Raw genomic sequence first — 25,191 nt, 5'->3', positions numbered from 1 at the left:
GATTTTTATCTTTTTTTTTCTAGAGCTCTAAAACGTCTAAAAATGGTCTTAGGGCACTCTGGTGAGTCCATGATTATATAATCTGTAACTAATTCTCAAATCCCCGTGGCCAGTGTTGCATCCGTAGGTATATATGAGAGAATATATATAATAAAACTCACATCCTTCCTCTAATATCAGAAATTGTATTATTTCCGATATCGGAAATTCAAGTTATTCTACCATGCAAATAACGCATGGAGCAGTACGCTATTGCAGCAGAATACGAGAGAATTTCTTATATCGGGAATTGAATTTCTGATATTGGAAATTCAATTTCTGTTATCAGGAATTACTAAGATTTTCCGATATCGGAAATAGACGTCTACACCTCTTTACCAAATCAAGGGAAATTCAGATTTCAGTGTTCCTCGGCAGTCCAGTGAGTCCACCCGCTGCCACCTTGAAATATATGTTTGTAACGAAGACAGCAGCTGCTTTGCCCCATTTGTATTTTTTACCGAATAAGCATCACAGCTAACATATAATTATATTTACATGTATACATTCTGAGTGTTTCGTCACTATATGAATCAACCAACTGACGAAAACAATTATTTGCCTATGAAAACACTATGAAAACAACGATTCCTGTGCATCGATCAGCAGATTTCAAACATCACGCCAGTTTCATGTAAAAAAAAAAAAAAAAAAAAAATAGTACCCCTCAATATGTTAATGTATAATCTTTAATGTGTTATTTGTTGATTTAGAATCAATTAAGATTTACTGTTATAAGTCAACCAAATCTTTATTTTATCTATGTATTTTGTTTATCGTTTGTTATTTACAAAAAAAAAATGTCGATCGGAAGGCGGAAGCTTGAAAATGCGACGTTGTGGAACGACTTTGTCATCTAGCTGTTCCATTAATCTCGTTTCTCGTCGTATATTAGAAAAATACATTCAACCCCTATATATATTAAATATTCACTTATCTTGATGGACCTGTACGCGTGCCCAGAAACGATTACGTTACGGCACGTAAAACTCTTTAATTCATGGACCTGCATAATTTGATACATGTACGTGCACATCGTATTGGGGCCGCTTTGTCATGGTTTGCTTAAAAACAATATATAAGTAATGAACTTTGACAGAGATTGCAGATTGGCTCACATCCTCGATACTCCAGGGGTTACCATAACTGACGTTATATGCACCCCTGGACTATCTCATAGTAAAACTGAAGGCAGTTCAGAAGAAAATTTCTGACCAATCACAGACCAGCAAAGATTTCCTTTGAAGACTACAGACAGAGAGACGCCCAAGTTCAAAGCCACACAGCCAACCACAGTGTACCGTTTCACAGCTCTTTTGATGTACATCAAAGGACTAAATTACCTGTTCTGTCCGTTTGCCTCCAGTTTTACTATGAGATAGTCCAGGGGTGTAGAGATCATATGTGGTCGGAACCCCTGGAGTATCGAGGATGATTGGCTCAGTGCACGGCGGTTTTCCGGGTTGGACATAGTTGCTCGTTTATGAATTAAAGACGGATATGGTGATTTTATATTGTTTTTCAGGCGAGCGTTGACAAAGCCCTCACAGTCCTATATTGAACACTGCAGTTTCGTTGAGATGAAACGAGTCAGCATTCATACCCGACATAATGAAAACAGCCCACGTGTGTGTCGTTTCAGAAAATACCTATATCCGGTGTACGTTTCAGCCCACAGACAGCTTAACGATACAAACGCTTGTCAGACACAGATGCTAATGTTTTCATTTTGATTTTCCGGTTACACGTGGTTACAGGAGTAAAATCGCACGGTGAGTGTTGCCTATATATATTGACCTCTAGCATGTAACGTTCACGCAACTGAATTCGAATTCCAGTCGTAGTCAAAGTACATGTATCCTTCAAATCTGTTCGTCCAGCGATTATGTTGAGCCAGAAACATATATGTTGTATGTTTCTGGTTGAGCCCTAATCCAATAATATTAGATCTCGATATTGAGAAACTTTTGGTGTTAGACACGACGTAATGATCAATAGTGTCTCGTCGTGCTATTCCTCTAACATTGTTGGAGTAGTTGAGCCCATGACCAACCACCATCGAAAACATGTTTTTTTTTGTATAAAATAAAAAAGATAATTAAGAATTTCAGAGAAATCAAGAGATCAGAGGGTTCTTGGCGTCTACCATTTGAATGATCTATGTCAGTTAAATAAAAAAGAGCAATAACTTTTAATTCTGATTTTCTAATCTTTCCTCCTCCTGTTAAGCATGCAGGTAGGGCATTAGAATTGTACCTGCTGCCCCAATTGCATGATCGTAAAAGGCGACTAAATTTAGGATCTTATCTTTTCTATTCTTCCTAAATGACTTTATGTTTCCTAATGTCTCCCTTTTCATCGCCTCACTTTTGGCCTTGAGTTGAGCATTCGCCCCTTTGAGGAAGGCTTCTGTCCCCTGGCCGAGACACACCAAAGTCTATAAAAGTGGTAGTTTCTGCTCCTGTTTAGCGCTCAGCATACAGGGATTGGGACAAATGGTTCACCCGTTGTCAGTATAATGTGACCGGGTGGGGTATGTTGCTTGGTGTCTTCGGCGGCATGTTTCAGTGATATAGCACTATAAAAAGGGCAACGGTTCCACTATACAAGAAGACACAACATGAATATACCGCAGTCTCCCAAGACATGCACCCAGCACAACATACACACAACGCACCGCATACATGGGAGGCCGTCCTTACATGACCATGGCTGTTGATGGGACGTTAATTAATCAAACAAACAAACAAAAATTTTAAGCATGCATATTTACAATGATTTATTACCCCACAATCAGCTGGCAATGCCATCCTCGATTCTCCAGGGGTTCCGATCACTTGCGATATCTCTACACCCCAGGACTTCCTCAAGTAAAAAAATCGATGGCAAAAGAACAGAATAAGTAATTAGTTGTTTGATGTACATTAAAAGAGCCGTATAACGGTGCACTGTGGTTGACTGTAGTGGCTTTGAAGTTGGGCGTCACTCTTTTTGTAGTCTTCAAAGAATTCTTTGCAGGCATGTTTCCTGCTGAGCTGCTTCCAATATTACTATGTGATAGTCCAAGAGTGTAGAGATCATAAGTGATTGGAACCCCTGGTCTATGGAGGTTGCCCACATACAGGAACTTGTTACAATTAAAATAATAAAACGGGTACAGTTACTGTAGCCAACACATTTAAGGAATTATTTTTATTTTTTGTTGTTTACTGGTGTGTAAACTGCATTTGTTGGACAGATATTTTAAATGACGTGCGGACCCCAAGGCCATATAATTCACAATTTTTGCAAAGGACCTTAAGACCTTTCCATCAATGAAGAGTATTTGATTCTACCAGTTCCAGAATTTCAGAGGAAGATTTTTGAAGTTTTAGCCTATTTGACCCTTTTGGCCACGTCCCTAAGGCCCCTAGGGGTCAGTCATGGAAAATTTCTTAATAGGAATCAATGGCCATCTCATAGGGATAATTCTGACAATATTTGACTAATTTTCTATTGAGCATTGGATGTCATATTTTTGACATGCATTGGTGTGTAAAATACATTGGCTGTCCTAGCATATCCATTGGTGCGCGTTAGCAATTTCGCCAAGTGAAATGTTCTTAAAATGCACATTTGAAAGAAAAAAGCGTCCTTCTGCAATTTTTGTACCTCAATTTAGAAAATTTTTCCTAAAATGTTTCAGCACATAATGCACAAACTTTTAATAATGAAAATTCAATACACACGAACTAGACTAAAAATGTCCATCAAGGGATTGAACTATTTAAAAAAATGCTTCTTAAAAGATTAATTTACCAGTATGTCTTAGCAAGACAATCAATTCATTATTATTTTGAGTTACACAACAATGTGCCCATGGTGTGAAGCCGGTATGTACAGATCGAGCTGGGTTGCATAATGGTATTACAACACTCACAATTATCATTTAGAAATGCAGGTAACTTTAAATCGAAAAATTACCGTGTTTAGAACACTTTATTATTATCAAAATACATTGTAAAACTCATCTCAGCCATTCTAAATCATAATTTTTTTCCCGGGTGACCCCCAGACCCCCTATATACCAAAATCTTGCGCCTTTGGCGCTTGCAATTCAACAAAATGCATTGTAAAACTCATCTTTGCCATTCTAAATCGTACAAAATCAAAGGTCTTTCAGCCATCTTGGGTTTTTTATCAGTCCCAAAATGCTACATGTATAAATATCAAATTTTATAGAGATGCTCAGATCCCTTCAATACTTTCTGAGACACAGTGATAACAAAATCAAATGTCAAAATCAAAGATTGCTGCCTTTTGACCATGCATATGATGTTTTCAGAACAGTCTGTTAAATGCAATCAGCATTCTTATATATAAGGCTCGAGAAAAACCTGTCCTTCAGTAAATTCAGTTGTCAAAATTAAAGATGGGTGTCTGTCAGCCATCTTGTTTTTAGATCAGACTGAAAATGCATTAGGCATAAATAGGGCATAAAAGGAACTATATTCCATGGTAGTTGTTAAGTTTTATGACGATCCTCCAGGATGTTTTGAGAAGTAGTGATAACAATAATTGCCTATAGATGACGGACCATGGACAAATTAAATCGGCTAAAACTTTTCGTAGGTCCTGACAATGCCGTTAAAACAGGTGATACAAATTGACACGATCACTTCAATCGCTCAAAAAGCACATGGGCAAATCTGCAGCATGGTCTTGTGTTCTTAACCATAGCATAGTGTGACCTACCAGTATATGATTGCCACATCAATATATTGTACTGAAAAGACAATCATAGGGATATCAACTGTCAGTCAAAGTCGATTTAATTCAGAACAGTCAATACGAAAAAATTGATTTTATAAATTGTTGAGCGATAAACACCAGACAACGGATGCCACAGTAGGGCTTTCATTATCAGGCAATACCTGTTTTTTTTTTTTTTTTTTTGGTCAGCTTAACCTGGCTGTGGTACCGCCTGATTTGGGTTAACTTACATAAGATAGCATACAAATATCATACAAAAGTGCCTCCAGAAATTTCAATTGTACCATCTCTCCTGCAAAATATGGTATAAATTCACCTTGTTCCTTCAGAGCAAGTTAGTTAAACAATATGTTTTTACACCTAATTATTCATTTATTTATATATTTATTATTTTTTTTTTTTTGCAGACAAGGGATGTCTGAGGGTAACTGGGGCCATCTTGCTTCAGACGAGAAGTATGGTCGCCTGGTAGATCAGGTGGACGACTTCAAGCTGATAACGTATGATGAGGCTGCGTCAGAGAGCCACGCCGCACACAAGCATGCCAGCCATACCATGATTCTGGCTCGGGACCTTAGAGTGCTATGGGATCTCTACCCTGCAAGGGCTGCTATCCTAGTGGGTATAGCTGATTTACAATCTGACTAGAATCGTTCTACCAGTGAGACAAACTCCTACCTTTGAGGAAGGTCATCCCTGATTTACAATCTTTGACTAGAATCATTCTACCAGTGAGACAAACTCCTACCTTTGATACTCTGGCCCTGACATCAGATTAAGATATTATGACAGATAGATGTCTGGTGTAGGGCCAGAGCATAGTGCTATATCAAAAGGTGGAACTCGCCAACACCGTTTGGTATCGGGCCAGGTCATCTCCAATTCAGACTGACCTCCGAAAAGCACCTCTTACCTTGGTCTTTTCAACAAATGAATAATTTATCTACCCAATAATAGCAATCCGTCAAGATTAGAGGCGATTTGCATACTATAAGAAAATGGCAACGGCGAGGAGGAAGATTTAAAGTTGCGTAAATGAAATTACTGTATTGACATAATAGAATGAGCATGCATGACAAAATGGATTGCTATTGGTAGATAAATTATTAATTTGTTGAAAAGACCAAGTTCAGTGACGCTTCTCAGTGGTAATATTTTGTAAGCAGTCTCAATCGGAGATGACCTGGCTCGATACCAAACAAGTGTCGGCGAGTTCCACCTTTTGATATAGCACTGCGCTCTGGCCCTACACCAGACATCTATCTGTCATGATGTCTAAATCTGGTGTCAGGGCAAGAGTATCTCGGACTACCAGTGAGACAAGCTCCCACCTTTGAGGAAGGTCGTTCATTTACTTCTAAGGTCGAAGTGTTCTGTCATATTGCTAACAAAGATGGATATTACCAACTTTAAAATAAGCACTGTATGTAATTTCAGATGCAGATGCGGTTTGACGGTGTGATAGGTTTCCCTGGTGGGCTGGTTGATCCTGGCGAGGACCCAGTTGTTGCAGCAAATCGAGAGATGGTGGAAGAGATTGGACTTGACCTTCAAAAACATTCCATTACTAAAGAAAATCACATTGTTTCCTATTTTAATGCAAAAAAAAATCTAGTTCTACATTTTTTCGGACTGGAAGTCACGCTAGAAGAATTTTGTGCCATTGAGCAACGAAACCTAAAGGCCCCAGACTATGGAGTAGAGGTAGAGTTCCTTCAATCAATGTAGACAGACTTATCGGTGTGTGAAGATTTTCGTTGATTCAGTTTCAAACTCTTTGTGGTGCGACCATTTTTTATATTTGTATTTATACTTACATTATTATTTGCAATTATTGCGATGTTTGCATGCGGATATACAGTATTCAAAAACTTTAATAACAGCTAAAATTTCCACTGGAATAAAATCACAATTTTACTGCAAAATATTTTTTGACATTGACTAAATATTGAACCTGGACCAATGGAACCTGATAATGAGTAACGTATAATTTCTGACTAGATCAACCTAATAATTATAGCTAGCATAAAAGATTTTGGTTTTCAAAAAGATTTGTATTTTGGTTTAACATACCTGATACACTGTATTACAATAATTTCCTAAATCTTTTTGGACATTGAAACATTGCTAGTGTGTCATCGATTACTTTACACTATAACTTTTTTGGACAGAACTTTTGAGTTCAAACAGAAGTCAGAGTTGTATAAGAAGTGGAAGTACAATTGCCCATCCCTCCAAAAATTATCTGGAGCACTGTCTATTAAATCAAGACTTAATTAAGATGCTATATATATGTTCTTGTTACAGACCCTGGGGATCCTGCGCCCGCCCCTGTATACTATGGGAGACAACTATCGGGGTCTGCCAGCTTTTCTATCCAACACCTTTGTTGGAAATGCCCGTGATGAACTCCTGCTAGGTCTACAACATTTTAAAACACATTCCGCTGAGGAGATTCAGGCTGCACTGACTGCTCAGGAGAAACATGCTGCAGAGCATCAGGGCTGTCAAGGAAAAAGTTGACCATATCAGAGAAATAGTTCACAATGTCAGGAAAACTATGATCATGTTTAAAGAAATAGTTTACTACCAAAATATTTTCTGTAATAAGCTATCCGACTTATTTTTTTCAATTTTAAAACTTACGAAAACTGCACAGGTTTCTGTAAATTAAATGTCTTTTGTGCTCGATTTGTTTTCGAGGTCAAGGTAAGGTCTCGAAATTTATCTCCATCAATTGGTATTTACTCACTAATATATGAAAGGCTTTTGAAATTATTGTAATTCTAAATCTACGCAAGAAAAATTGTTTAGAAGTAGACAAAATCTGAAATGGATGACATTATGTGATACACATTTTCTGATTTTAATATAGAAATGAAGGCACGATTCTATCTATTGCAAATATCCTTCATCAAACCACATCTGACAGAAATTCAAACCACTTACATTTTAAGGTACTACTGATAATGTCTATCCATAAATTGATCGATAAATGGCAGTCTGCTTGCAAATAACTTATAATTATTCCTATCCATAGCCCTGTAATTTCTTCAAAGAGAAATTCACAAATTGAGTATAGGTGCGATACATGCTCTAAAGATATTGCCGTGTTTTCTGGACAATAAGCAGCACCTGTGTATAAGCTGCAGAGGCCATTTTTACGTTTTTTTCTCCAGGTTTTGTACACGTATAAGATGCACCGTTATATAAGCCGGACCCAAAAGTTAGGCCCATGCACCCACGTAACCATCTGTGTATACGATCAATCTCTAATGAAGTATGGTAATGCTTATCGATCGATTAGAATCACGAAAACTTGCTGTAAACTTGTTCTGTAAATATATAGCAAATAAAACTCACAATGATGTAAATATCTTTAGCAAAATGGATATGGTCATGTGAATAGCAAAGAAATCGCAGGCAATACAGTAGTGCAAACTATCCATAGACTTGAGTTTTACAACATTTTGTGACCCTCGAATAGCCATATATGAAGGAGTCTTACAATATTTATTATTTATAGCTATTTTAAGTAATCAAAAATTGATAAATTCCGAAAAAATCGCATGGTTCAATTGTTTAAAAGTTATATACCTGGTATTATAAACCAAATTCATTTAGTTTCATTTAATCATTACACTTTAAAATGTCAAGGGGAGGTAATTCAAATTATTTGTAGACCACCTAGTCAGCAGTTTTTGTTTCCTTTTTTATCAGTTACATCAGTATTTTCACATCAATTTTAATCAAACATTATCAAAAATTTTCATCATTCTTATTCAGTCATTAAGACATTTTATCAGAAAACAAGTTTCCATTTTTGTCAATCATGACTTTATTAAAGATGCTTGACCTCCTACAGACCATAAATGATACTCATCATTTGAACAACAATTGGTGTTTAATCATGTATATAAATGTCTAATTAACACAAAAAATAATATAAAATAATTCATTTTGCTTTTGGTGCATGCCCAGTCAGAACTTCATTCTATTCAAAACAGTGCCATGGATTTTTTGCAGGATGTAATTAATCATTTCTTAATATTTTTATCTTGAAGTAAAATGAGAAGCTCAAACTTTTCAATGGTGGTAATGGTGTACAGTTACTAAATTTTGTAACTGAAGAAAAATACTAAATCGTCTGATCCTGATTTTGATAGGGAAAAAATACCATTTGTCAGCGGTGGAGCATCTTTAATATACAATGTATACGGTATACTTGTTTGTTTGTTTTGTTTGTTTGAGTTTTACGGTCCATCGACAACTAATTAAGGTCATTTAGGGCCAAACTACAAATGAGCCATTAATACGGTATACAGTGTGTATATTTAATTGCAATTTTGATCTTTTTTGTTAATAAAATATTACTCGGTTGAAAAAGAACTTAGTTGTTCAATTATTTAATGTATGAATTATAAATAATTGTTTAATTTTGCTTACTATCCAGTCATTTAAAACCATTGTCTCAATTCTGTATATATACTTGTATCTACTTCAGTTACCTTATTATAGTACTTTACTTAATCATAGCTTACAAATGTTTGTATTTGCGCTAAAATTTGACTTGGCTTAAACAAACATGATCACAGTAGTTTACACATTTGATATTGAATGCAGGCCAACTTGTGTTGGGAGTGGGTTTGTATCCAGTCATTTTATTATGGTAGCCGACACAAAAACGACAAAATTTGAATTTTTGTAGTTTTAAATTTCCATGATCTGGCTTTTATGTTATTTATGATTCATTCATTCATAGTCTTGTTCTATGAAAATCTCATCCCTGCAAAAATAAAATAAAAAAAAATATAATACGTACTGACATATGTATATGTACCATATTTGATCCATTAATACTCCAAGGCAATCAATTCAAAATCTTAGAAAATCAAGAGAGCTCTTATAGAGTTACCTTTCACCAAAATAATCCTCATTGTATACCACAAACCAATTCACAAAAGAAATAAGATAAAGAAAATGTAGCATTCATATTTTGAATCTAATAAAGAATTACATACAGTACATTTGAAGTAAGTGAATTTGCAAAATAAGTGAATTTGCAGCCTTCAATGGGGTGTTTATCGTATCAAATCAGGTACATGTGTACTAACCAATATCTAAATCTCTAAAACATTCACATAGTAGGTCCCATGTTAGTCTAAAATGAACACTAAATTCTTCAGACATCACATTAAATTTTCTTTTATTTAAAAAACTTCAGCATTTCAAAATATATGAAAAAAAATCACATCAACATGTTCCTTTTTATAAATAAACAGCTCACTCGTTCTTTGCAATCACTTTTTATAATGTTGTGTTCCCCTCACCCAATACCATAACACATTACTAGCTAGGGTACCTCCTTAATCTACCTGTCATTTTTCCCTTATCATAACTAACCCTTAATTTCTCACTCCACATTCATTAATAGCACTTTCATTTTTCTCCCTGCTTCCAAACCAATTCTTTAACTTGTCTCCCTGCTTCTATTCTTGGCCATTCAATTTCCCTCCTTACTTATATGCTTAACTCTTTATTTTTTTCTCTCAATATTAAAGTCTAGCCCTTCCTTTTACCTCCCTCCTGTCATGCATGGCTCCAGAGTTTCCCTACTTATTGCTATTTTCTTTACTACAATCCATTTCTTCCCTATCTAGTATTGTACACCTAAAGTTTCCCTCAATATCTGCCACTTTATGAAACCTTACCATTTGTCTCCTCATCTTGCTGACTGTTGTGAATAATTTGGAACACTAATATAGCATGTAACATGAGACGACACCAAATTATGAATTCAGAGATCACAGCAAACTATTCTGAATATCTTTTACTTTGAGACAATAAAGGGAAGTGTCCAGTACATCAATAGATTACTATTCTGTTGTTAAATAGTACATAGTTACTTCCCTCATTTAAAGTGATTATTTTGCAAATGAAATTCACATAATTTTCTCTGCAAGATATGCTGTCACAATCAAATAGCTACTTGAAAGGGCAGATAAATCTGTAATATGCAAATACAGAATATCACAATCATGTCACCACATCCTGTTATGATGTCCTTTGCTGGTTCATGAGTGATCAGATTTGTCATAGATTTTTTTACATCTGGCTTGTCATTGGTCAGTCTGTCACAAACATGGAACAGCTGACTAGCCATTGGTCAGGTTTTGCAAAGAATGTTAACAATCAAATAGCCGTCAGTCAGGCTTCTCACAAAAATGTTAACAGCTGACTAACCATCGGTCAGTCTTCTCACAGGAAAGTTAACAGTCGATTAGCCATCGGTCAGTCCAGCTAGACGTCTGGCATATCTCTTTATTGTACAGATATACAATGGTCAACTTTCACAGCTCATTCCTGATGAAACCTAATGAACTTGTTTATCATTTGCGGTCACTCTGTCCAGTTCCTGTCACACCCCTACATCCAACTTGAGTTGGTTGATCATGTGAAGCATGCCAGACAGATCCTCGCCCCTATAATGGAAGAAAAAATATCTTAAGTATATTAACAGTATACCAAAACGATGATGGTCATACAATCTACTGTTGATTAGTTCCACAATCCGGTGAATGTGACATCCTCTTTTGATGCAATTTTGTGATGTCATAATCGTCCGAAGGTGGGACTTACTGTATTCAGTCCACATGACATTAAAAACCCCGTATTTATTCTTAAGACATAAGATATTTTTCATCAGCCTTTAGTTGACAACAAATTGTCAACAGGTCAATAAGCCTGGATCAAGATGGCAGTTTTTGTTAAGGGAGACAACTCCATTTTCATGCAGAGAGAGACACTTGATTTATAATAGATGTACTATGATCATTTACCTAAACAACACACATGATGACACTTTTGAATATTACATTTTGCATGTTGAACAAACAAGATACCGGACAGATCTTGATTCCCTATATAGAATGTTTTTTCTTTCTATATTTTTCTTCTTCCTTTGTTCAATACACAGGGAAACTTTCACATACTGTCTGCATAGCAACACAGTTAAATAATCAAATTCAATATGGCCACTGTCCACCATTTTGCGTTTGGATTTTTTCCAAGATATGCAGAACTACTTTTGGAATGGACACGGCAAGAATGTTGGTTTTCAGCACTTAGGACCAAGAAGTTGAAATACATACAAGGATATCTCTTCATTGATTGGAACGACCTAATAAATTGATGTTTAGAAAGACACCCCAATATGTTGTCAGTATCTTCATGGATCTGTTCAACATCTTAATGATCATAAATGAATGTTGAGGCCAATACAGAGGATTCAAGATCCCAAAATGACGTGGGTAATGACCAATTTACCATCGATTAGTCTTCCAGTGATTGTTGTGTCAGATTTTTACATGTTTTTTTGTAAAGTCATCTATGGTAAATTGTGGTAAAATAGGCGAGGGTCGTCTTATTTTCACACATCCCCCCTCACCCACCCACTCACCCACCCACCCATACCCCCCCAAGTCTGGAAATGTGTCAAAATAGGTAAGGTTCTTATTTGCGGTGAAATATGGTACTCTACCCACTCATATTATTTCTATATTGGTAGCGTTCTGGACTGATCACCAGGCACTAAATTGTTGATAAGTGTTCTTCACTAGATTATCTCCCCCTAGTTTGAAACTTGACAAATCGGACCTGTAGTAGAGACAAAAATAATCAAGGCAAAATTTAGGGACTTTCCAATATTCTAGAGACTGGTAACAGATTAAGTATTGGACCTATGAAGTATTAACAACCCTAATATGATGCCCCCGATACTTACTCTTGTTGTAGAACAGTTCGTATCTTGGAGACTTGCGAGTTTTTGAGAGCGTTGCTGGCTGCCGTCTCTTGACTCTTTTTAATCTGTCGTGCCTGGTATTCATGCTTTGTTCTCAGCTGAAAGAAATATTACATATAAAGACCCTTTAAATCTTCATTTAACAAAAATAAATATTGAATATGATTTACAAGTCTTTGGATGAATAGGAATCAATGTTTGGATAAATTGGTTCTAGTCACTTTTGGGAAAAAAATGGTAAATGATCATGCCTTCAAAATCATTCAAAAAAATATGCGATTTTATAAATGAATGTCCAGTCCACGTACCAAAATTGGATATGATAGACAAGGAGAGTTCTATCCAATAAAAGTGTACATTTGTAGATGAGTTAGTCACTGATTCAAGGATAATCTTATTGATGTTCACAGCAATTCAGTCAAAGGTGATGCTCAAGTATTTTTATATTGTATATAGTGTCTGTATTGTAGTGTATGTTTTAGTGCTTTGTCTAATGTAATTGTATATGTTATGAAAATAAATATCAGATCTGAAATGTCAACAAGAGATCCCAAAGGGATCTTAGCGCCCACCAAAGAATGATCTACGTTTCATAAGAAAAGAGGGATTTTTTCTCTGCTTTTCAAATTTTTTACTTCATATTACTACATATGAAATTTGAGAAAGATCCATTCAGTACTTTCTGATATATATAACAAACTTCAATTATTAAAATAAAAGATGGCTACCTGTCAGCCATCTTGTTGACCGATCGCTCCAAAAATGCAATATGCACAACTAAGGTCCTAGGGGAACCTACATATAAAATTTGAGACAGATCGCTTCAGTACTTTATGAGAAATAGCAATTACAAACTTCAATTATCAAAATCCAAGATGATGGCCTGTTGGCCATCTTGTTGACCAATCAATCCAAAAACGTACTATGTATAAGTAAGGACCTAAGGGAACCTGCACATGAAATTTCAGTACTTTCTGAGAAATAGCGGTAACAAACTTCAATTTGTCAAAATCCAAGATGGCTGCCTGGCGCCCATCTTGATGACCGATCCTTCCAAAAATGCAATATGCACAACTTGGGGCCCTAGGGGAACCTACATATGAAATTTGGGAGAGATCCCTTCAGTACTTTTGGAGAAATAGCAGTAACAAACTTTAACTATCAAAATCCAAGATGGCTGCCTGGCAGCCATCTTGTTGTCCGATCGATCCCAAAATGCAATAATTAATATGAACAACTAAGGTCATAGGGGAACCTACATATAAAATTTGAGACAGATCCCTTCATTTCTTTTTGAGAAATAGCGGTAAACAAACTTTAACTATCAAACTCCAAGATGGCTGCATGGTGGCCGTCTTGTTGACCGATTGGTCCCAAAATGCGATATGCATTACTAGGGCCCTAGGGAAACCCACAAATGAAATTTGAGAGAGATTCCTTCAGTACTTTCTGAGAAATAGCAGTAACAATCTTTAACTATCAAAATCCAAGATGGCGGCCATCTTGTTAACCGATCGATCTCAAAATGTAATATGCACAACTAGGGCCCTAGGGGAACTTACATATGAAATTTGATAAAGATACCTTCAGCCCTGTTAGCCTACCAGCGGTAGGGTTTTAGTGGGACAAAATTCCGAAAGAGATGGGACCGATTTTTTCTTATTCAGTATACCCTAAAGAGCCCCAGAAAAAAAATCCCCATTCCCAGGTGGTGGGGAAAAAAATTCCCGCGCTTTTTAAATTCTGACACCAATTTCTTCATAGAAAAAGGGGAGTAGGGGAGTATATGTTAGTACCGTGTGGCCATCCGTGCTTCAAATGTGATGAAATTTTGTTTACATGTGCGCAAGGTATACTAGAACAATATTCAAAGAAAATAATCTGGTTCTTAGGTGATTCTGTTTTAGAAATTCAATCATCGTTAGTCAAAAATAAAAATCAAATACAAAATTCTGAAATACTGTGAGCGAGTCGCTAAATATAACAATTATGAATAAAATCCCGCAAACTATCTATTTTTTTTAGCAATTTACGCTTATTTGGAATTATGACAAACACAAATTAGCAAACGTCTATAATATTCAGTTAAGTTGCATGTTCTAAATACCTTCCTACTTCAGAACGAATCGTCCTCGCGATCATCGCCAATGTCGACAGGCTCTCGATTCTCGCAATCCTCGCCACGACATCCACCACATGCCTCGACACACCGTAGTCCATTTTTCTTGCAAGAACACAGATTAGTTCTGCATCTGTTCGTTGCACTTTTGCACTTGCAGCGAACATACTGCAGAATCTCCGGTGGAGCTGGCGGAAGGTCAGTTTGGATGGGTTGCAGACCTGTTTTGACTTTTTGCCAGCCAAACTCCAGTGGATTTAGCACGTCTGCCAGCTCAGACCATGCAGAAATCTGCAGGTGTACACGAAGCGCATGGAAATGTGCAGCGCGGCATGTTGGTGGTAACTTTTGTGGCTCCAGCTTGGAACAAGTTGCGATCATTCTTTGTAGACGTATGTAGCGAAGATAGCTCAAGTCCTGGTTGACATCGCCATCAAACACAAAGCAGAACAGTCGCACACCTGCGTCTCCAATTTCACTCCCTGTACTTGTTCGTGAGCTAATGATCTGAGCTAGGTTTTGTACCTCCAAAGATTTTGAAAGGGTCTTAAAAACTGTACTTTCCCTTGACCATAGCACGCAGATGTAGTGTCACAGCCTGACCAAGCATGGATAAACAGTATGTATTTTTTTTCTGTGCTGGTGTGATGTGCTCACAAGCTTCCTGTATGTTATACAACTTCACTGCTTCTTGTTTTCCTTTCCGTCCTTCTCTCCGCAGATATACCTGAGCCATACCATCACCCCAATGATGAAGCAGCATAACAAAGATGTCTGTGTCCTCGGCAACGACAGTCACACTTTGTGAGTTGCGTGCAAAGGAGATTGCCTTGTTTACGATCATTGTATCGGCATCACCTTTACTGATATGTATAGAATGATTACGCTGCTGTAAATGCTGTCCAAGCATTTTAATGAACTCAGTCTTATTTTTAGCATTGTTAAGAAAGGCGTCTTGCTTATCATGGGATTTCATGTCAGGCCTTGGAGAGACTGTAGCTGATGTTTTGGATGCGGTCCGTCTCGAGTGCTCATGGTCTTTGGTGTTACACTCTTCGTACCCATCGAAAACAACGGTGGTAAGACCAAATTGTCTCTAGAGATATGATGAATATTCGTTTACGATCTCCTCGTAAGTAAGGCCCTTTCTCCATCGTACCCGGTGTAGCAGCCAGCCGCCATCCACTACGACAATGGGTTGCGGATCAAGTTCATGCGAAATGCAATTGCCCATTTCTTTCTGTATAACCTGTGCAAGATCTGCTTTGTCTGCTTTCCTCATGAATCCATCTTTGAAGAGGGCTGGTGGAATTGTGCACATTTCATGGGACATATATTTCTGGATATCTACGTCCATTCGTTTACTAATAGCACAACACCTGAGAAATAAAACGCTGGGGTCTATCGAGACACACTTGTCTTTAATTCGTACACTTGGTTGGAGATCCTGCAATGTGCGAACTTGCTGAGAACGTTTTATCTTCGCATCACTGTAGGTAACTCCATCTAGTGAGGCCTGTATGCTGGCACCAACCTTTTCAGCTTCATGACAATTCCATCACCATCAGATGCCGTCAAACCAGTCGAAAGGGAACGAAGCTCTTCTATTTCATCATCAAATGGGTTATGGTCATCAAACCAGGAGAGGATATTTCGAAGGTCGATTGCGTCACGTTGTTGACGTGATTTGCTCATATCTATATGCTGGTCGGACGTTTCTCGATGTTGCTTGGTGAGGGTAGTCATTGCCTCGTGGATCCCTGCCCTCTGGTGCATTGTAAAGACCCATTGATGTCTTACGCTTTCGGTCATGCCACGTCCATGGGAGAGACCACCTCTGCTTTTTAGGGAACACATAAGGACTTGTTCGATCGTTAGATCTGACCAAAGTCCATTTAGTGGATGCTGGCTCCGCTGTACAGCATGACGTCCTTTATCGGTGAAAAACTGATATAGCAACGGATGTTCGTCAGGGAGAGCACGCATCATCTGAACGTAGAGCCGGAGACTTTTGGCGTAATGTATATGTCCAGTGGCCGCAAACAGGTTCAGAAGATTTGTACTGGCATTCAGATGCCCCTCCCATGATTTTGTACGCTCTGCCAAGATAAAATCGTTGATGACATGAATATGGAACAGGAACTGCACCCATAGTTTTAGCAGTTTGGGATTTAGATGATAGTGAAGCCATGACATCTTGTAGCAGAATGTCAAGCTTTTGAAGACTCTGTGAATCGGCAACAGATCCTAAGATATTTTCATCACATTCAGAAGAGGTGATGTTCTCTAGCAACCTTTGAATGTCTGTAATTTCTTCAGGAGACATTCGGTCTTCTGTTGTTCCGTGCTCGCGACTTTGATTTTTAACTGGGAAAACACGTTCTAAGAGTTTAGATGTTAGCGCAGCATCAAGTAAATGAATTGCACGTACCGCGCGCGTTATTGCCTTGCCGCTCATTATATGAACGATTGCGTTTGGGCCGTATACCTGTGCCAATGCTTCTTCGATACCAGAACCTTTCATCAACTGAAATGCGCTCCCGACTGCACTCATTAGAGTGTGGAAACCACCAAGTCTGATTACCACTGACTTTATTCTTTTCGACAGTACAATGTCAACGGCTTTTATAAAGAGAGGTTGGTCGAAGGTTAGTGTTGTCTCTTGCAGACCCATGCGTTTCACCTCGCTATCGACAAAATCAATCACTGAAAACAAACAGCTGTAGTCACTTGGATTTAGATCGATGAGCGGCAAGATTGTGACCACATCAACCTTCACTTCATCGCCATTCCTGAATGCCATTTGCATGAAACCGGACCAGTTTGTCCAATCAGGTGTTGGTTGCAGATTTTTCTGTACCATCAGAGCTGACTTCCATAAGACATTGGAGTAGTATGAAGACCCGGGAATAACATATGGTCGAAGAGAAGTAATCATTGGACTGAATCGATGCGACGCTAATCCTGGCAGTGTAGACTGAATATAAGGGATAATCCTGATACCCCTGTCATGCACCAAATCATCCACATTCATTCTAGTTGCCCGTTTTACATGACTCTGGGGCAGGCTGGATACGCGCTTTTTCCACCGAATAACCCCCATGCCATGAAAGGTACCTGACCCATCTATAGTGGCAATGTTCACATCTGCATTGTCAGCAGCATACTGAACGAAATCAGATTGAGATTCTAGACTTGAAGCAGTTTTATCCTGTATGATAGAATGCTTGAACAAAGAAATTTCCGTGTAGGACGATGGAAATCCTAGTGAGCTCAATTGATCAATGAGCCATTCAGATCCAAAAACATGATCCATTTCCACTCCTAGTCCAAAAAGAATGGGTGACATTACTGATTTCGGTCTGACACCCTGAGCGATGACATGCCCTATCTCAACACGCTTTAGGTCATTGCTCATCAAAGTATCTATGAATGTCAAGAGACATGGCGTCAAAAACGACCGTGCTTTCTCAATGCTGTGGATATCCTCTGCGTTTGGATATTCATCTTTGGTATAGTCATGTGCCCGTATCTCTTCTCGGATCAACTTTGCAGCAGTGGTTACAATACGTTGGTACTCTTGTTCTTTATTTTTAAGTCGTTCGTCGTACCATCTCTCACTTATGATGAAGCCTGCCATGTCTCTAAAACAAACAACATCCTGACGTGTTCCCCCAACGTGTGCGAAGAAAACGTGTTCACCATAATGGTTTACCAATTCTCGTCTCAGGGACTTGGCAGAGTAAATATCGTTTTCTCCTGCTAATTGACCCATGGTTGTTAGAAGATCGTCGATTGTGTACAAATCTATATCACCTTCAGTCTCTAGCCAATGACACAGACTCAAAAAATGCTCATACTTCTTGCTGTCCTTCGGCCTCCCAGCATTGGCTGGTCCAGAACAAGACTCTTGGGAATCACGTGAAAAGGAGACTAGACAACGACTATGGTATCGGGCTTCCACAGCCACGAGATCGTGGCATCCATGGATCCGGTTTTCGAACGGCATCGTTCCATGGGTGCTCCTTCTCCTCGCATAATGCCAGAATCCTATCTCTAAATTTGAGTGTTCGAACACTCAAACATTTCTGTACGATTTGGATGACGATCATCAAATGCAACATGTCCACATAGGAAGCAATTCTGTCTCCACATGAATAAATCATCGCCCGAGCGTAACCGCTTTGCACTGCTACAAGAGGCACTCTGTTTCTTTAAATCACAAAGTTTTCTCTTGTCAGTGTATTTTTTGCGGCATTCAGGGTGGACATGTGTGGTTCCAGGTACGGCATGCTGCAAATCGTATAATGGTGTATCGTCACCACAGATCTGGGATGCCTGTATCAAGCTATCGATACCTTTGCTGTACAATTTTGCCCTATCATTGTTCAATGATTCTGGGCAAATAATACATGTCAAACTTTCCGGATTACCCCCTTCCATACTATGAATGTCTAAAACGTTTGACTGGAGATTACAACTTGTACAATAACAAACAAGAATGACAATAAAGTAATGAGACAAAACAATTAGTGAAATTTTGCAAGAAAATATCGCTTGATAACTTTATGTGCGTTTGCTCCGCGCTTTGTAGGAGAAATCGAAGAACTCACGAGTAATGTACATTCACCCGACCAGATTTTGCTAATTCCTGGTCATTTCGACCAAGTATTATACCTGCTATTGAATACAATTCTTCATTATAAACAATGCTTTTCACCACAAATAAAACCAATGTTGTGATATACACACACAGAAACATACTCCATATTTAGTATTACACTGGAAAGTAAGGTTTGAATTGAGGCCGAAACCTATCGCTTCCCAGTCCCTAGATCTCGGTCATTTCGATGAAAAATCTGCACGTGCAAATAAGTTGGGCATAATTTTAAGCAATTACAATGTTTCTGTTAGATCAGAGTCATTGCTTAAAAAGATACATAATTTAGAGCCAAAATCTGAATCAAATAGTTTTGAACAAATCATCATAAATTAATATGTCTTTTCTAAATTATTGAATTTTTTTTAAAAGCTATAGAGGAAACTATTTCACAAATAGAGATGTCTTTAATTTTTCTTTCCAATTTCTGACAGTAATTTCAAATCAAATCAAATCTTTCAATCATTTATACTTTTTTACAATACGGTATACTTTTTTACAATAGAAACAGAAAAAGAGGATAAAGGGAGAAAACTCTTCGATGATAACCTGATGGAGACTCCTTCTGTAGTTATCCAGCTGTTCCTCCATTGTCTCCAAATCTTTCTTCATTCCTCGTTCTGCCTCTGACAACACCGGGTTACGGGCCTGTAACCGCCGCATGACGGACTCGATTCTACAACAAAATCACTGTCAACTTAAAGCCTTCCTCCAGTACATGACAAATCTATTATCTAGTAAACCCAATTAACATTGAACCATAAAGTAATGCTGATTTCAGTTGATAAACAAAACACTTACAATGAAATGATTTTAAAGGACCACAGATGGATTCCCCTGATCCTTTGGAGAATCATCAGTATGATATGTTTCATCACACAATTATTGATTGATTGATCTGACTTCATCATTTTTTGTGGTGTTAATACCAAGCCTTTTTATGTGGGACAGAACTTGGACCTTATCATTAAGAATGCCTGTTGTTATTTCTCAAAATACAAACCCTCCACCTCTGAATCATGAGTTCAAATCCCATGTGTGGCAGTTCCCAGATCCTGACCACTGGTCGTTGGTTTTTCTTAGGGTACTCTGGCTTTCCTCCAAAATCTAAACCCGGTACGTCCTTAAATGACCCTGGTTGTTAATAGGACATTAAACTACTCAAACCACACCTCAAAATGCAAGACACAGACTCCTGTGACTATAAAGTCTCTTTAGGGACAGATCTCGGCCCTTACCTGCGTAGGATGACCTCATGCTCCTCCTGACAGTCATCGTATCGGATAGCTAACTCTTGAGCAGACTCGTGTAGTTGGGCCCGGGAAGCCTCCAGGGCACTCAAATCTCGCTGCTGTTGGTTTTTGAGTTCTGTCAGGATACGCACCCTGAATTACAAAAGATAATTTAGGTGTAAATTTCCAAATGTTACAGTAAATTTTAACAAGAAATATAATTTCACACAGGTATGCACCCTGAATTACAAATTATTATTGTCTTAAATTTTCAATCGTTTAGGTAAATTTAAACAAGAACTGTAAATTTCACAGATATGCACCCTGAATTACAAATGATTGCTGTCTTAAATTTTCAATCGTTTAGGTAAATTTTAACAAGAACTGTAAATTTCACAGATATGCACCCTGAATTACAAATGATTGCTGTCTTAAATTTTCAATCCTTTAGGTAAATTTTAACAAGAACTGTAAATTTCACAGATATGCACCCTGAATTACAAATGACTGCTGTCTTAAATTTTCAATCGTTTAGGTAAATTTTAACAAGAACTATAAATTTCACAGATATGCACCCTGAATTACAAATGATTGCTGTCTTAAATTTTCAATCGTTTAGGTAAATTTTAACAAGAACTATAAATTTCACAGATATGCACCCTGAATTACAAATGATTGCTGTCTTAAATTTTCAATCGTTCAGGTAAATTTTAACAAGAACTATAAATTTCACAGATATGCACCCTGAATTACAAATGATTGCTGTCTTAAATTTTCAATCGTTTAGGTAAATTTTAACAAGAACTATAAATTTCACAGATATGCACCCTGAATTACAAATGATTGCTGTCTTAAATTTTCAATTGTTCAGGTAAATTTTAACAAGAACTATAAATGTCACAGATATGCACCCTGAATTACAAAAGTTTACTGTCCTAAATTTTTAATTGTAATTTTAACAAGAAATGTAATAATTTCAATTGAAATGACACTTTGTCCAAATAATTCATGCACTGTTTAATAATACAGTACATCATTGCCAAAAAAGGTGAAAAAAAATCTCTATTACAGGTTCCTTTATATAGGGCACTTAACCAAGTGTATACAAAATGAATTGTCTTTAAATTTGAGAGCCTTTGTTCATACAGATTTTGACATATTGTTAATTTTCGGCCTTTAAAGCTAGGGTTTTTTCTTGTATATACTTTTCATTATCGAATAGGAGATTTTCATTGTGTACACTTTTCAATGTCCCATAAGGGGTTTGTGCCTAAGGGGCTTAAATACCAAGATTTTTTTATCCTTGAATTACCAATGTTGAGATGACAGGTATGCTGGTCGATCTATTAACCTTTGAGAGAGAAATTTGATGTTCTAACCTTAATTCATTATTAAATGTCAATAGACATTCACCTGGAAGTAATTACCTTCTAATTAAACACCCAACAGGAAAAGCTGTAATTAACAGTCAATCAAGTATGGTCAACTTAACCACATAACCAAAACATAATGTATCATACCTATATGCAATCAACAGGAAAAGTGACAAACTTTAAATTAACACAGTCAAATAAGTATGGTCAACTTAACCACATAACCAAAATATAATGTATCATACCTATATGCAATCAACAGGAAAAGTGACAAACTTTGAATTAACACAGTCAAATAAGTATGGTCAACTTAACCAAATATCCAAAATAAAATGTATCATACCTATATGCAATCAAAAGGAAAAGTGACAAACTTTGAATTAACACAGTCAAATAAGTTTGGTCAACTTAACACAATATCCAAAATAAAATGTCAACCTATATGCAATCAACAGGAAAAGTGACAAACTTTGAATTAACACAGTCAAATAAGTATGGTCAACTTAACCCAAATAACCCAAAATAAGTGATGAATCATACCTATATGCAATCAACAGGAAAAGGAAAAGTGACAAACTTTGAATTAACACAGTCAAATAAGTATGGTCAACTTAACCAAATAACCAAAATATAATGTATCATACCTATATGCAATCAACAGGAAAAGTGACAAACTTTAAATTAACACAGTCAAATAAGTCAAATCAACTTAACCAACTTAACCAAAATATAATGTATCATACCTATATGCAATCAACAGGAAAAGTGACGACAAACTTTGAATTAACACAGTCAAATAAGTATGGTCAACTTAACCCAATATCCAAAATAAAATGTATCATACCTATATGCAATCAACAGGAAAAGTGACAAACTTTGAATTAACACAGTCAAATAAGTATGGTCAACTTAACCAAAAAACCAAAATAAAATGTATCATACCTATATGCAATCAACAGGAAAAGTGACAAACTTTGAATTAACACAGTCAAATAAGTATGGTCAACTTAACCAAATAACCAAAATATAATGTATCATACCTATATGCAATCAACAGGAAAAGTGACAAACTTTAAATTAACACAGTCAAATAAGTTTGGTCAACTTAACCAAAATATAATGTATCATACCTATATGCAATCAAAAGGAAAAGTGACAAACTTTGAATTAACACAGTCAAATAAGTATGGTCAACTTAACCCAATATCCTATAATAATTTATATGCTTTTAACTCCCAGACCTCCAAAGTTATATGTTTACTGTGCTTATGTCTTTTTTGAAAAATTGCCATCTAGCTTTTGCTGAGAACGAGGTTTACTATATTTCATCATTGCAATCTTAATCGAATAAGATCTATAAAGATTTATAATTTTGAATTATAGTGCCAAAGAAGCCATTTTCAATGATGATAATTCTAATTCTCTTTGATTATTATAAATTTACTAATTCTCTTTAATTATTATAAATTTATTGATTTAAGCGTAGTCAAATTTTGACACAAAAACAAAATTGAATAGGTAATTAGCATAATGATGAATTCGCATAATTACCATAATAGCTTTATTAACCATGAAATGTTTTTTACCACAACACTGCTGGCATGAGTAGTGCTAAAACTGAATTACCTCTAAAATAGTAATAGTAACATGTTCTAATAAATTTTTTCACAGAACTTATATTTGACAATTATCTTGTAAATGTTTATCTTTGTTGTGTCTCGTTTTCCATCAATATTCCAGACCCATCTTTCCGATCACTAAATCATAAATTAAGAAGAGTCACGGAAAGTCGTACTAACGACAGAACACAAATGATTGACATGCGTAAATCTACCATGCTGGACATTAACAAGGGTTTTATTGAATATCACCGGCCGGAATTATTGGTCAGCGTATATCAAACCAGGCTATTATTGAATATTATTGTCACTTTATAACGGTCAATGGCTACGGACGAGTGACCACTGGACATATGTAGTGGACAGATGACAAAAGAACCAATCAACATGTCCCAATTAGATCAATAGTGACTGACCAATACTGACCGTCTACAGTTGTGTCTGGTCGACAGTTGTGCCTGAGGGTATGTTAGGAATGAGACAAGAAATGTCCATGTCAATACTGTATGTCTATTATATCTGTATAGACAAGACTTTATGATTTATGAATTATTATTGGAATCATGCTGTGATTTTAAGCGGGTGAAGACTACGGTGTACAAACTTTACCCTCCTTCAAGTTCATAAGTCTGTAATATTGGTATAGACAAGCCATTGATTTATGAATTATCGTTGAAATCATGTCATGATTTTGTTAGGGTGAAGATTTGACAAAAATTACCCTCCTTCGAGTTGTGAAATATATTTAGAAATATGTTTTCTATAATATCTTCTGTAAATTTAGCTGAAAAGTAGGATTTTGTAAGGGTGAAAACTTACAATATGCATGACCATTTTGTACAATTTTAATAATCATCTTATTTATATCCTTTTGGCCCTGCCCCTAAGGCCTGATATTTATTGGTGAGCACTGGTTACTGAATACATCTGTATGCCTATCAATCTTCCTGTTAGCCTAATAGGACCATATATGCTTAACAAGGGTTAAAATTATAAATTTTTTAAACTTACTTCTGAAATGAATGATAAACTAAATGAACAATATAAATTCATTTTAAGACCTTATCAATAATTTATAATTCACTCTTTTGTTTGTAATTAATCTCAGTGCTTACACACAAAAAGGGTGAGCCAGATATCATGGAGTTACTTCCCTTCTACTGTTTTGTCTAACTCTAACACATACATCTGGTGTCCCGACAATTGCTATTTTCAAGTTATGTCACTAAATCTGATTAAAGTCATCTGTTAACTTTGTGACTTGTTTGTTACCTCCGTTCAGGTGTAAAACTAATTAAGTAAACAAAATTATGTTACAGTTGATCGATTTTAATTGGACTGTTTTTGTCATTTCAATACAGTGTTAAAAATACTTGTTTAATAGAATAGTTAGCCTTCATGAAGGGGGTGTGCTGGTGGTGGTGGGGGAGCTACATTTGAAAAGAAGAAATAATTTACATTTTAATACCACAAACATTCTATTCATCAATTATATATAGGATCTTACGCGAGTGTTCATTTCATTTGAGATTTTATGAAACAAGTCTAAGAAGCTTTTATTTTTGTGAGCCCTACCAAAATCAGTAGATATTACCG

At 36.6% G+C, this 25,191-nt stretch overlaps 2 protein-coding genes across 3 annotated transcripts in view; one reads left to right on the top strand and one right to left on the bottom strand.

The window, feature by feature from the left end:
* Window positions 1-1,587: 1,587 nt before the first annotated feature.
* LOC138331603 (U8 snoRNA-decapping enzyme-like) lies at window positions 1,588-9,122 on the top strand. The gene is made up of 4 exons (XM_069279314.1): window positions 1,588-1,811; window positions 5,199-5,409; window positions 6,229-6,495; window positions 7,099-9,122. The coding sequence occupies exons 2-4, from the start codon at window positions 5,206-5,208 to the stop codon at window positions 7,312-7,314; spliced, it is 687 nt and encodes a 228-aa protein (XP_069135415.1). The 5' UTR covers window positions 1,588-1,811; window positions 5,199-5,205; the 3' UTR covers window positions 7,315-9,122.
* Window positions 9,123-9,980: 858 nt separating this feature from the next.
* Window positions 9,981-25,191, bottom strand: part of LOC138331601 (nucleoporin 88-like) — a 61,511-nt gene continuing 46,300 nt past the window's right edge. For both annotated transcript variants that reach the window (XM_069279312.1, XM_069279310.1), the window contains exons 12-15: window positions 20,610-20,756; window positions 19,921-20,047; window positions 12,575-12,690; window positions 9,981-11,273 (exon numbers count right to left, since the gene is read on the bottom strand). In XM_069279312.1, the coding sequence (XP_069135413.1) occupies window positions 11,210-11,273; window positions 12,575-12,690; window positions 19,921-20,047; window positions 20,610-20,756 (454 nt within the window). In that variant the 3' untranslated portion in view covers window positions 9,981-11,209. The remainder of the gene's footprint in view (window positions 11,274-12,574; window positions 12,691-19,920; window positions 20,048-20,609; window positions 20,757-25,191) is intronic.

Source organism: Argopecten irradians, chromosome 9, assembly GCF_041381155.1.
Source record: "Argopecten irradians isolate NY chromosome 9, Ai_NY, whole genome shotgun sequence".
In the NCBI taxonomy this organism is placed as follows: Eukaryota; Metazoa; Mollusca; class Bivalvia; order Pectinida; family Pectinidae; genus Argopecten; species Argopecten irradians.
The sequence above is the reverse complement of the archived record's forward strand: the minus strand, read 5'-3'. Positions and strand labels throughout refer to the sequence as shown.

Excerpts from the sequence above, each read along its gene's own strand:
- LOC138331603 (XM_069279314.1), top strand. The coding sequence starts at position 5,206 with ATGTCTGAGGGTAACTGGGGCCATCTTGCTTCAGACGAGAAGTATGGT. Across the intron at positions 5,410-6,228 it reads CTGCAAGGGCTGCTATCCTA|ATGCAGATGCGGTTTGACGG; the intron begins GTGGGTATAGCT and ends ATGTAATTTCAG. Across the intron at positions 6,496-7,098 it reads CCCCAGACTATGGAGTAGAG|ACCCTGGGGATCCTGCGCCC; the intron begins GTAGAGTTCCTT and ends TTCTTGTTACAG.